This window comes from Chelonoidis abingdonii, chromosome 7 (assembly GCF_003597395.2).
Source record: "Chelonoidis abingdonii isolate Lonesome George chromosome 7, CheloAbing_2.0, whole genome shotgun sequence".
Taxonomy (NCBI): domain Eukaryota; kingdom Metazoa; phylum Chordata; order Testudines; family Testudinidae; genus Chelonoidis; species Chelonoidis abingdonii.
In genome coordinates this window covers 38,716,611-38,729,260 of record NC_133775.1, presented here as the reverse complement: position 1 = coordinate 38,729,260, position 12,650 = coordinate 38,716,611, and the positions used below count along the sequence as shown (strand labels likewise).

The window sequence follows — 12,650 nt, the reverse complement described above, 5'->3', positions numbered from 1 at the left end:
GTACCCAAACTACCACGTCACACAAATAAAAAACAGTGGTTAGATTAAAAAAGTGAATATGACAGGTGATCTGAGCAGTGCAACTATAACCAATGAAGTACCATAAATTTAACTGATAATCTGAACGAAATTAAACTCTGGCTTCTAGAAAATAAATCTCTGAAATCCATCACAAATAAAACTGCATTTGACTTTTATCTTTAATCCGCTTGCCTAAATGCTTCTCTCAGTAGTTTGTTCTTAAATACACCTCTACCCCAATATAACGCTGTCCTTGGGAGCCAAAAAATATCTTACCCCGTTATAGGTGAAAACGCATTATATCCAACTTGCTTTGATCTGCCGGAGCACGCAGCCCTGTCCCCCTCGAAGTGCTCCTTTACCACGTTATATCCAAATTCATGTTATATTGGGTCGCGTTATATCGGGGTAGAAGTGTATACCTATAACTGTATTTTCTCATGAAGTAAGCAGATATGTGCCAACACCACATTTTAAATGTGTTGTGTAAATTTTAAAACATGAATGTAAAATATATATGAACTACAGAACAATAAGTAGTATGGCAGGTTTGTATTTTCAATCTGTATTGGCAGTCCATTTCTTCTACAATGTAATGCTGTATTTCCTTCTGCGATTTTGAGGGCATTACTGGCCAATCTAGCTGTTGTCTATTCATTACTTTAGGGACCGACAGAAGATTCAAATGGATACATTTCCCACCCCACTCATGTACCCAAAGTTTTGAAAAGGTTGGGTTGAGATCAGGTAAAGCTATGTGTGTGTCTATATATTACAGAATAAATGCTTTTATGGAAGTAACATTCAAGGGAAGAAAAGAAACAGGCAGCTGGTTAGTACCCTTGCTCTTATTAGCATCACCTCCGAAGACTGTGGAATCAGACTGTCCCCTTTCTGCAACTGGGGTGGAACCCTGACCCTCCTGAAGTCAAAAGGAGTTTTTTAATTGACTTCAGTAGAGACAGAAATTCGCCCCCAGGGAAGAAGACTACTCGAAGCAAGGGCTGAAATAAATTTACTATTCTTTCAAATTCATCATTAAGTTAGTGGGCTCCCTGGATCCTTTGACCTCACCTGATATATGTACAGGGCATTGCATGATAAAGTGTTACTTCCGGTTTCCTCCTGGTGGAACAAATTTATTGACAGATGTACGTTATTTTAAACCAAATTAATTTCAAGAAATACAATTTGGCCATATGGTCCATAGCACAAAAAATAACCTATAAAAGTATCTTACACAGGATACATCCATGTCATTGTTCAGAATTACAGTCCTCAAATTTCATTTAAAGTTTGTGAAGATATTAATTTACTACAATTATCTGTAAAGAGTGAAAACTTTATTTTTTTAATGGAGTGTTCAGTTGAACATGGAAGAGAAGAAATTGTTAGGAAAAGCTACACAGTTCATCACAAAGGGACAAAACACTAATGAAAGTGCAATCTATGAAACGCACGACTGCAGCAGAAAACACATCATACTACCTATACCTGTACAATGTATTCTCCTCCATGATGAGCGTGCGCAGCATCTACTGACTAACAGAAAATATGGAAAAGAGAACTCCATGAGTTCTAACTCAGATTTTTAGAACCACTTGGCATTCATATCCTAATGTGGAACCAGACAATTCTTCTATCATCTTGTTATACAGGAAATAGTTTAATTTAGTATGTGTACAATTCAAAAGCTATTTTAAATGCATTTGCGTACATTTTCCAAGTTGCTGCTTTATAAGCTTTTCTGTAACAAGTGTATATATATTCATACTAATGGCTTGATTTTCAGAAGTGCTGAGCAGCACTCTTAAATACCTCTTCTGTGAATGGGAGATACAGACACTAAGCACCTTTGGAAAAAATCAGACCATAGTTATTTAAGTGACTGTGTGAAACATTTTCACTACAGTATGAGCAAACTGTTCATTTGTACCTTCTGAATACAAGTACATAGCAAATTTTACCAAGTAATCAAAGCCAACTTTTACAAGTCATAAAGAACTTCAAGGATAACAGCAATTGACCAGGCTTGTGATTCACAGCTGAATGGACAATATTGCCCGTTTTCATTTGTCAGCTCTGGAAGCCCCTTCCAGGATGACCTGGCCAAACAAACAAAAAATAAATAAAAAAATCCCAGTGTAAAATATGATTAATGCTATATTTTGTAACAAATTAAAAGAACATTTCTCTTGTATGATTATACTTCTAACATGTTTTAAAAGTATGAGTCAATTAAGCCTAGTGTACAAAAGAAGAAATGCTAAACACAATGAAATAAAAATAAGAGAGCATTAACATATGACAAGGTACATTGTAATACTAAAACACGTGCATGTTGCAGGAGCTTCCTGAGACTCCAGGCGGGGGAGCCTTCAATAACCTGAGAGGTACAGGTTATCTTTGCAGTGCAACTGAAATAATGCAATCAGCATGATTTTGTGCATGCACATAAGGTTCTTACTAGCCTGACTGGGTTTTTTTTAATCCATGCTATTTATGAAAGTGTATTTCAAGCTGTTATAAGATTTCCAAATTAAATGGGAAGTCTAGTTGTTTTAAATAAATGTCTATTTTTCACTTCTCGCTTCAGTTTTTCATTAACTGAATGAAACAAAGTATCTGGGAAGACAAGGGCAATGTTGAGAGCTGCTTTTAAACATTAACGATAACACAGGAAAATAAAAACGACAGATTGCCCATCATAGACCTCCCAAGGCCACAAGTTTCGGCACTGCCAATTCTACTTTTTGTTTGGTCATAGTATTTTGAGGTTGAGGATGGTGCTGGTCCTTTTGGCCTTTCATCTGCACTGGACACCAGCTGTAAACTAGATTAATTAACCATTTCTACAAATTCCTAATATTAGATTTTTTAGGTGCTATTCCTATGTAACCTAACTGCCATCACGATGCTATGAAAAAAACCTGCTAGACCTCAGCTAATTTGGCCCCAATGTGAAAAATTACTTAGGCAATTGGTCAGATCCACAGGATCCTCAAACACAGTTCTTATACTACTATATGCTTCTAAATAACTACAGGAAGGAAGAGTGGGTTCAACTAAAATGGAGTAAGAGGCTTGAGAAACCCCATGCAAGGGTTAAATTGATAATGGTGGGGAGCAAGGCATCAGTTAACTCCCATTTCCCTCTGACTGGCCAATGGGTGGCAGAGCACACATGGGGAGGCAGAACACTCTCCTCGTTTTATTCTAAAACTGTCCAGAATGTTGCAGGTCCAAACAAGTCTCCCACCCATTTAACTGGGTGGGTGGCATATTGAAGGATCTCTGTTTATCTAGAAATGCTTTGGGAGGGGTGAAAATGGGAATTATTCAGGATTATAGTGGAGAAGAACAAGCATATAGAGAAAAAATATTGCAAAAAGAACAGGGAAGGACTAAAGAGTAGACAAGAGAACAGAAGGCTGGGGGAAGATTAGGGAGGGCCATGTGCACTGTAGGAGAGTAAATGCTTCTGTTTTCTTAATGAAGTAATATTTCCATTGTGCAGTGAAGTGATGAGTTTCTGAAATGCAGTTCTATAGTTATGATTAATTGGCACATTCACGTGGCCTACCCAATCAACTTCAGAAGGTATGTAAACCCATTTTATACAATTTAATGGTTATTTCCTTACATATTTAACTGTTGCGATCAGCCCTCAGACTGCTGAAAAAAATACAGATCTTTAGCAATTTTGAAAGTACACATCCATATTTTTTCTTCTGCATCTTTTTTGTTAGTCTAGCAATTTAGACCTCAAATTCTGTTTTCTCTTAATAAATATTTTCTATTTATTCTTCTTCATGACTGATTTTAAAATTGCTCACTCGCTTTGTGATAGGACAGATATTTAATATTTCAGATAAAAAAAAGCAGTAATGTTTAGCCTATTTTGAAGGTTGATGTAGGACTTAAATGGCACTCTGTATAGTGGTGACTTTTACACTCAGAAAACACCAAATCACTGGTGTTTATTTTGTAGGTCTTAAATGCTCAAAAACACTTTTCGAAGAAAATGTGTGTGTCTATCTTTTATATGCAACTGGACATTGGACACCACTAGTTTGGATTAATATTTTAACTGTATGACGACCTACCTCTCAAGATGAACATAATGGTGAGAGAGAACATTCTTAATCAAAACCACCGTCTTTGCATACATCTCTGGACCAATTAACCTGGAAAAGTACAACTTTGCACGAAGAAAATATCCAATAGGCCAGAGCCATTCCTAAACAAAAAGATATGAGAGATAATATATTAGCTATCAATTTGAGATATCAACAGACTTTAATTTAAAATGAAACTTGGGAATTTTAGAGCTTACAGGTCCTTGATGGTAATTAAAACCTTTGGCAACATTGTAGTTGTCACTGTCCAGGGCATTATCATATACTCCACAGTAAACCATATCACTGTAAGAAAGTAAAGGATTTAGACGAAGCAACAAGTTAAATAAAATTTATGCAATGCATTAGAGAAATAACTCAAAAAAGATGGTTACTCACCTTTGCAACTATTGTTCTTCGAGACGTGTTACTCATATCCATTCCAATTAAGCGTGCGTGCACGATCGTTGGAAGATTTTTACCCTAGCAACACTCGGTGGCTTGGCGGAGGTGCCCCCTGGAGTGGCGCCCTTATGGCGCCAGATATATGCCCCTGCCGACTCAGAGCCCCCTCAGTTCCTTCTTGTTGGCTACTCCGACAGAAGGGAAGGAGGGAGGGTTTGAAATGGATATGAGCAACACATCTCGAAGAACAACAGTTACAAAGGTGAGTAACCATCTTTTCTTCTTCGAGTGCTTGCTCATATCTATTCCATTTAGGTGACTCCCAAGCCTTACCTAGGCAGTGGGGTCAGAGAGAGATGTCGCGTAGTGAAGGACCGCTGAACCAAATACAGCATCACCCCTGGACTGTTGCGCTATCGCATAGTGGGAGACGAAGGTTATGTACTGATGACCAAGTTGCTGCCCTACAGATCTCCTGTATGGGCACACAAGCCAGAAAGGCGGAGGATAAAGCCTGAGCCCAAGCTGAGTGGGCAGTAAAGTGTGTAGCTGGGGCGTCAGCCAAGTCATAGAACGCTTGGATACACTATGTAATCCAGGATGAGATATGCTGCATGGAGACCGGGAGACCCTTCATCTGGTCTGCCACTGCCACAAACAGCTGGACGTCTTATTGAAAGGTTTTGTTCGAGCAACGTAAAAGGCAAGGGCCCTGTGAACGTCCAGGGAGTGCAGCTGTTGTTCTATCCAAAGCCGCACGTTTCTTGTCGGGAAGACCGGAAGGAAAATGTCTTAGTTGACATGGAAGGCAGACACCACCTTAGGAAGGAAGGCGGGGCAGACGGTATCCACTTTCCACCATATGTAGGACCCAGCGGTCTGTTGTTACGTGGGACCACACAGGGAGGAAATAGGAGAGGCAGTTGGAGAAAGGTGGAAAAGGATCCCGTGAGGAGACTGGTGCTCCGCTCTCAGGCGCACCTTCAAAAGTTTTGCTTGGGCCCCACAGATGGTTTTTGGGGGCCCTGATTCTGGCCCATCTGAGGGCCAGACCTCCTCTTACCATCCCATCCACATCATTTGGAGAAGTCCTGTCTGGGTGAAGGGTCAGAGTAGGTGCACTGCGGTTGGGGCCGGAAGGGCCTACGCTGTGTCACCGAGGTATGCATGCCCAGTGAGCACACGATGGCCCGGTTATCCTTTAGACTCTGAAGTCTAGAGTCAGTCTTGTCCAAGAATAACCCTTGGCCATCGAAGGGCAGGTCCTGAATCGTCTGCAGCAGCTCTGGCAGAAGACCGGCCACCTGCAGCCACGAGATGCGGCACATAGCTACACCAGAAGCTAGAGTCCTTGCCACTGACTCTGCAGCATCTATCGAAGCCTGCAAGGAAGTCCTGGCTACTTTCCTGCCCTCTTCTAGCAAGGCCCCGAACTCCTACCTGGACTCCTGAGAAACCAGACCCTTGAACTTCCTCGTGGAGTTTCAGGGATTGTAATTATAACAGCTCAAGAGAACCTGCTGGTTAGCCACCCGAAGTTGTAGACTGCCAGTGGAGTATACCTTGAGGCCAAATAAATCCAGGCACCTAGCATCCTTGGATTAAGGGGTGGGTGCTTGTTGACCGTGCCTTTCCTTTCATTAACAGACTGTACAACCAGGGAGCATGGTTGGGGGTGAATGTACAAGTATTCATAGTCTTTGGAGGGAACTAAGTATTTCCTCTCAACCCCCTTGGCAGTGGGAGGGATAGACACCAGTGACAGCCAGATCGTATTAGCATTAGCCTGAATGGTCCAGATGAATGGCAAGGCTATGCGTGTGGAGGTATCAGCAGAGAAGATGTCCACCGCCGGATCTTCTAGCTCCACCACCTCCTCCACCTGGAGGTTCATGTTTTGTGCCACCCTACGCAGAAAGTCGTGGTGTGCACAGAGGTCTATAGGTGGTGGGCCAGAGGAGGTCGTGCCTGCAACTGCCTCATCAGGCAACGAAGAGGACGATAGCCCCGGGACTAATGGTTCCTGGAGTAAGTCTTCCTGGGGCAGGTCCACCTGTTCCAGGTTCTCCATACTAGGAGCATGTGCCTGAGTTGGTTGCAGGGCAGCAGACTACATGTCCCCTTGGGGGGGGGTGGCTAACTGTGGCCTCTGCGACTCGGGGTTCAGAATTAGCCGAACGAGAAGCCCTGGAGGGGATGCCTTAGGCTTGGTGGTATGCCCAAAGGGTCCAGAAGGACCATTGCAGTGGTCCCTGGGCAGGATTCTGTCCCTCGTCCTGCCATTGACCGTCTCCGTCCATGTGCTGGTCATGGGCGTGGTAGCCACTCTCTGTCTGGGATGACCTCAGGTTAGGGCGGGAAGGCCAAGGTGGGGCCGACCAGTTATGCTGTGTTGCACTATCCCGCATCGATGGACTGCATTGTAAGGACGGAGATAGGCGCCAAGACCTGGATCAGTACCGACGATCATAGCAGTACTGGGAGGGAGATCTGGACACTGATGAAGATCTGTGGGTGGAACGGTGCTGAGACCTACTCCACGGAGATTGGTGCCGACCGTACTGGGAAGGAGATCTTCTTGATGTGGAACAGTGCCGCGAGTACAACCGGTTCTGAGATGATGATCGGTGCTGGGACTGCGAGTGGTGCGGTGCATGGGACCAGCGTCTAGAGCGGGACCGTGATCTGAAGCGGTGCCGAGAAATCTCAGTCTGCGATGGATGATAGTGGGCTTCCCTATCGATGGGACAGACTGCACCGGTGGTGCTGGAGGCTGCAACGGCCCCGACTCAGTAAGGACAATTAAGTCGTGGGCCATACAGAAAGTCTCTGGGGTAGATGGCAGACCAACCTCGATCACGGTGCGCACCAGGGAGCTCATATGCACCAGACTCAACGGCACTGGAACTGATGGTGCCGGAGTTGGGGGGCAGTCCGGTACAGGACGTTGCTCCAAGGGGACACAGACGGTGCCTGTGACTGAACAGAAGCAGCAGGTTGGTTGTGCTGCTTCTTAGGCACTGGAGATAGTGAGTGGCGCTGGAGATGTCCAGTGCTGGGTTTTTCCAGTGCCGGAGGTGTGCTTCAGCCCGACGGCGCCGGGTCTCTGCTCGGGCCCGAGGGCACCAGGCTAAATGCCGCTTCCATGGAGGAGCTGCCTCAAATGAAAGTCCTGCTCCTTTTTTGTCCACAGCTTGAATGCCTTACACATGCGGCAATTATCTGTTTGATGGGATTCCCCTAGGCACTTCAGGCAGGAGTCGTGGGGGTCTCCCATAGGCATCAGCTTAAGACAGGTCAAGCAGGGCTTGAAACCCGGAGACCTAGGCATGAGCCCAGGTACCGGGAAAGAGGGAGGGGAGGAACTGCCTTTCCTCCCAACAACTACATACACTATCTACACAATTTACTATTAACTATGATAGATAGGATGCTTTAAAGTGGACCCGAAGGCCCACAAAATAGGCTGAGCAGGTGGATCACATGCTTGATGCATGAACAAGGGGGGCTCAGAAGGTGGGTAAATGAAGTCAGCAAGCAGGAGCTGGGTGGCTAAACGCCCCCTTGCTCTCAAGCTTGGGAAGTGCCGATAAAAAAATTCTCAGTACTGATGAGCAGTTCCTGGCGCACAAGCATCTTCCTTAAGGCCATGAATTTTGTAATCAAAAGCTTCATCAGGTGTTGTTAATTAACCGCAGGTAATTAAATGCTTTAACTGTGATGTAAACTTGCTTATATAAATTTGTGCTGTATTGAAGAAAGGGGGGTGCTGATTCTGGTTCTCTGTGGAGAACGGGCTTGTTCTTTGTTGCTCACGTGCATGCATCAATAAGAACTTGGTTTTGGACTTTGCTGGGTTGCCTGTCTCTCTTCCGGTCAGACAACGAACATGAAAAGTCTGGGATAAAGAAAACCCCGACAACTACAACTAGAAACTACTAACAACTATACTACAAAACTAACTAGAGAAAAATGAGTAAAGAGTTAGGGAGTGGAGATCAGCTATGCCACGCTCCACAGTTCCAATGACCATCATCGGTGGTAAGAAGGAACTGAGGGGGCACTGCGTCAGCAGGGGCATATATCCGGTGCCATAACGGCACCACTCCAGGGGGTGCCTCAGCCGAGCCACCGAGTGTTGCTAGGGTAAAAATCTTCCGATGATCATGCACGCAGCGTGTGCACACCTAATTGGAATCGATATGAGCAAGCACTAGAAGAATAATATGAATTCACATGGTTAGATGGTAGTCAGCACAGCACAAGGGAGACAGTAAGGAAGGACCATTATATCGTGGCCCTAACAAGATAATGATAGTATTAATATTCTTCAGTGGTTAGTTTATGCAAGACCTATTGCATTAATACTATGTATTACAGACCTACAAGTATAGAACTCTATGTTCAGTCCATAACTACAGTATGTTGGTCACAATTCTGTCATAACATGCTCAAATTGTATGTGCTGTCTTTTTTCAAATTAATACTAATACTGTATAACCAGTTTTATTAGAAGTTTTTGAAAATTTAATGACCAACTTCGAATGGGAGCAAAATAATAAATAAAATGGTGATTTTGTAAATAACTAAATGAATCTGAACTGGCTTTAGAACTGCTAAATAATCTTGACTAAAATAAATATTATATACTGTAATTAGCTAAAGCATTTCTTGAGGTATTCTTAATGAAACGAAACATATCAAAGTGAACTTCTTACTGTTAGTCTGGTAACATGATTAAAACTATGCAAACGCCACATAATGATCTCTAATATGCTTACTCTGGATCCAATGTTTTCATGCCCAGTGGACCAAGCAGCTTTTCCTCTGCTATCTCAAGAGCTTTCCAAGCTCTCTCAGGACTGAATATCTCAGGGGCCTGGCAGAATAACAGAGATTTAATCAACAAACTTTGCATTAAAAAAATAGTATTGTTTATGAAATCAACAAACTGCACAGTGCGCTTCAAACATTTCTATTACTTTTCAGTATACTCGGAGAAAACTACAGCCCTTTATAACAGATACAAAATGTATCAGGACTCCTCACAAATTCCATAAAGACATTAAACAAAACAAAACTAAACAAAAAAGGCAATTTTCATTTAGCGCCGTGCAAACACATCTTCAATACAGGAAGTTCCTTTTTAGGTTTATCCTAATGACACATTGGTTAGCAGGCCCAAACATAATTAGGCAAGTCCTTTGGAAGAGATTCTAGATAGGCTGATGCTGAAAGTTTATTAAAGAAAAACCCACTACTCCATTAAAGATACAAGTGTATTCCAAGCAATGGGTCCCTCCTGGTTTACCCCATGCAAATGAACCCCCTCAAGTTTAGTTCAATTCAATCAAAATAGTTAAAGAAGCTGTGACTACGAACATGTTTTCCCACTCACCACAACCATTGCTATAGTAAAATTTGGCCGGAGCTGGTAATCACACCAGGGACTTGAAGCTCCACAGCTGTCCTTGTATATGCCACGCTTGTGAACCAGATTTGGATGTTTTTCATTAGGATCTGTTGGGTTCTCAGAGACAAAGAACAGCTTTTCAAAGTGTCCTTGAATCTTCCCGTTCCACTCATCATATGTGATGGTTTCTTTTTTTCCTGAAAAATGTTAATATGCAGGATTTGTTTTCTAGTAATAAGTCTGCTCCTCTCCTTAGTTTTGTAAATATTACTGACTCTTGCATACTTGAAGTCTTAAGAAACTTCTACAGCTGCTAATAAAATAAGGAATGGCCATTATAACATGTAGATTAGTATAAAAGTGAAAAAACAAGGTTACTCACCTTTGTAACTGTTGTTCTTCGAGATGTGTTGCTCATATCCATTCTAGTAGGTGTGCGCGCGCCGCGTTCACGTTCGTCGGATACTCTTTACCCTAGCAACACTAGGTGGGCCGGCTGGGCGCCCCCTGGAGTGGCGCCGCCATGGCGGCTGATATATAGCCCTGCCGGCCCAACCGCTCCTCAGTTCCTTCTTGCCGGCTACTCCGACAGAGGGGAAGGAGGGCGGGTGTGGAATGGATATGAGCAACACATCTCGAAGAACAACAGTTACAAAGGTGAGTAACCTTGTTTTCTTCTTCGAGTGCTTGCTCATATCCATTCCATTCTAGTAGGTGATTCCCAAGCCTACTAGGCGTGGGGTCGAGTGAGACGTTGCCGAAAGCAGACTGCTGTACCGAAGGCGGCATCATCTCGAGATTGTCAACCAGCGCATAGTGCGATGTAAAGTGTGCACGGACGACAGGTAGCCGCCCGGCATATGTCTGGATGGGACTTGGGCCAGGAAAGCAGCCGAAGAGCCTGAGCCCGAGTAGAATGGGGTGATGCGACCAAGCGGACGGAGCCATTTCATAGCACGTCGATACACGAGGTAACCCATGATGAAATCCCTGGGAAGTTAGCAGGAGACCTTTCATACGCTCTGCCACTGCTATGAAAACTGAGGCGAGCGCTGAAGGCTTTAGTTCTGCTGATGTAGAATGCCAGGGACCGGCGGACATCTAAGGTGTGCAGCTGCTGGTCCCGGCGCAGGTGTGCGGCTTCGGAAAGAAGACGGGAGGAAATATCTGGTTAAGAATTGGTAGATGGAATGGTGAGACAACCTTGGAAGGAAGCTGGTGTGTCGTAGTTCACTTATCTTGTGAAGATGGTGTAGGGTGGCACGACCAGCGCAGAGCTCGATACTCGTTGGCAGAGGTATAGCTACAGGAAGGACGTTCATGACAGATATAGTTAGGAGCAGTCGCTAAGGCTTCAAAGGGGGCCCATGAGTTAGGAGAGACCAGTTCAGATCCCACGTAGGGGAAGGAGGCTTACCGGAGGGTAAGTCTTCCAATCCTTAAGGAACCTGAGAACGATGGGGGTGAAAACGTGGAATACAAACCTCGCAGATGGAAAGGGGAGATTGGCTGAATGGACCTAATGGAGAGGTAGGCTGGCCCTTGAGATGGAGCAAGTAGTCAGGACTACAGAGATGGAACGGCAGTCGTGACCATGGCACACGTGCACCCAGAATAGAATCGCTTCCATTCGCGAGAATAGGGCCCGCGTAGAGCGTTTCCTGTCTAAAAAGCTTGTTGGACTCAGACTGAGCACCGACGCTCAACTCGTTCACAGACAGAGCCATGCTGAGGTGGGGACGGAGGTCTGGGTGACAGAAGCTGCCGAAGTCCTGTTTATAAGGTCCGGGTAGCGAGGAGGATGGAGGGGCAGGACAGGTCGAGTAGATGGTGGACGCAATACATGCGTCGCAGCGGGCGATCAAATCATCGGGTTGTGACTGGCCGTCCGGTAGATGAGGGGACAGGTCGAGCAGCATGGTGTACCAATACTGCCTCGGCCATGCCGGAGCGATCAGAATCATCCTGGCCTTGTCCCTGCGCAGTTTGAGCAGGACCTGTGGACTAACGGGAACGGGGGAAACGCATACAGGAGGCCCTTCGTCCATGGAATGAGAAAGGCGTCCGAGAGGGAGCCCGGGGAGCGGCCCTGTAGGAGCAGAACATCTGACACTTCCTGTTGTCCTTGGAGGCGAACAGGTCTATCTGGGGAAAGCCCCACCTCCGGAAGACAGAAAACAGGACGTCCGACGGATGGACCATTCGTGTGTCAGGAACGATCTGCTCAGTCGGTCCGCTAGAGTATTCCGGACCCCTGGGAGGAAAGAGGCTATCAAGTCGATCGACTGGGCTATGCAAAATTCCCACAGTTTCAGAGCCTCTTGGCAAAGGGGGGAAGATCGTGTTTCCTTGTTTGTTTATATAATACGGCCTCGTGTTGTACCGTGAAAATGGCAACACAACGGCCCTGTAACTGCTCGCGAAATGCCTGGCATGCCAAGCGGACCGCCCTTAGCTCCGGACATTGATGTGGAGGTGGAGCTCTGGTAAGACAAGCCCTTGGGTCTGCAGATGGCCAGGTGCGCGCCCCATCCCAGAGCAGAAGCATCCGTCGTCAGCGATAGCGAGGGTTGAGTCAGATGAAATGGTCGACCGGCGCACACTAGGGCGGGGTCCAGCCACCAGTTGAGGAGCCCAGCACGTGAGACGGTATTGTGACTACCATGTCCAGGCATCCCTTCGTGGCCGAAAGA

At 45.1% G+C, this 12,650-nt stretch overlaps 1 protein-coding gene across 2 annotated transcripts in view; it reads right to left on the bottom strand.

Moving 5' to 3' along the window:
• Positions 1 to 1,342: 1,342 nt before the first annotated feature.
• Positions 1,343 to 12,650, bottom strand: part of AGL (amylo-alpha-1,6-glucosidase and 4-alpha-glucanotransferase) — a 67,457-nt gene continuing 56,149 nt past the window's right edge. Inside the window, exons 30-34 of one of the 2 annotated variants that reach the window (XM_032804970.2) lie at positions 9,943 to 10,154; positions 9,326 to 9,423; positions 4,358 to 4,445; positions 4,128 to 4,261; positions 1,343 to 2,126 (exon numbers count right to left, since the gene is read on the bottom strand). In XM_032804970.2, the coding sequence (XP_032660861.1) occupies positions 2,009 to 2,126; positions 4,128 to 4,261; positions 4,358 to 4,445; positions 9,326 to 9,423; positions 9,943 to 10,154 (650 nt within the window). In that variant the 3' untranslated portion in view covers positions 1,343 to 2,008. The remainder of the gene's footprint in view (positions 2,127 to 4,127; positions 4,262 to 4,357; positions 4,446 to 9,325; positions 9,424 to 9,942; positions 10,155 to 12,650) is intronic. The other variant, XM_075067824.1, reaches the window with a different exon arrangement.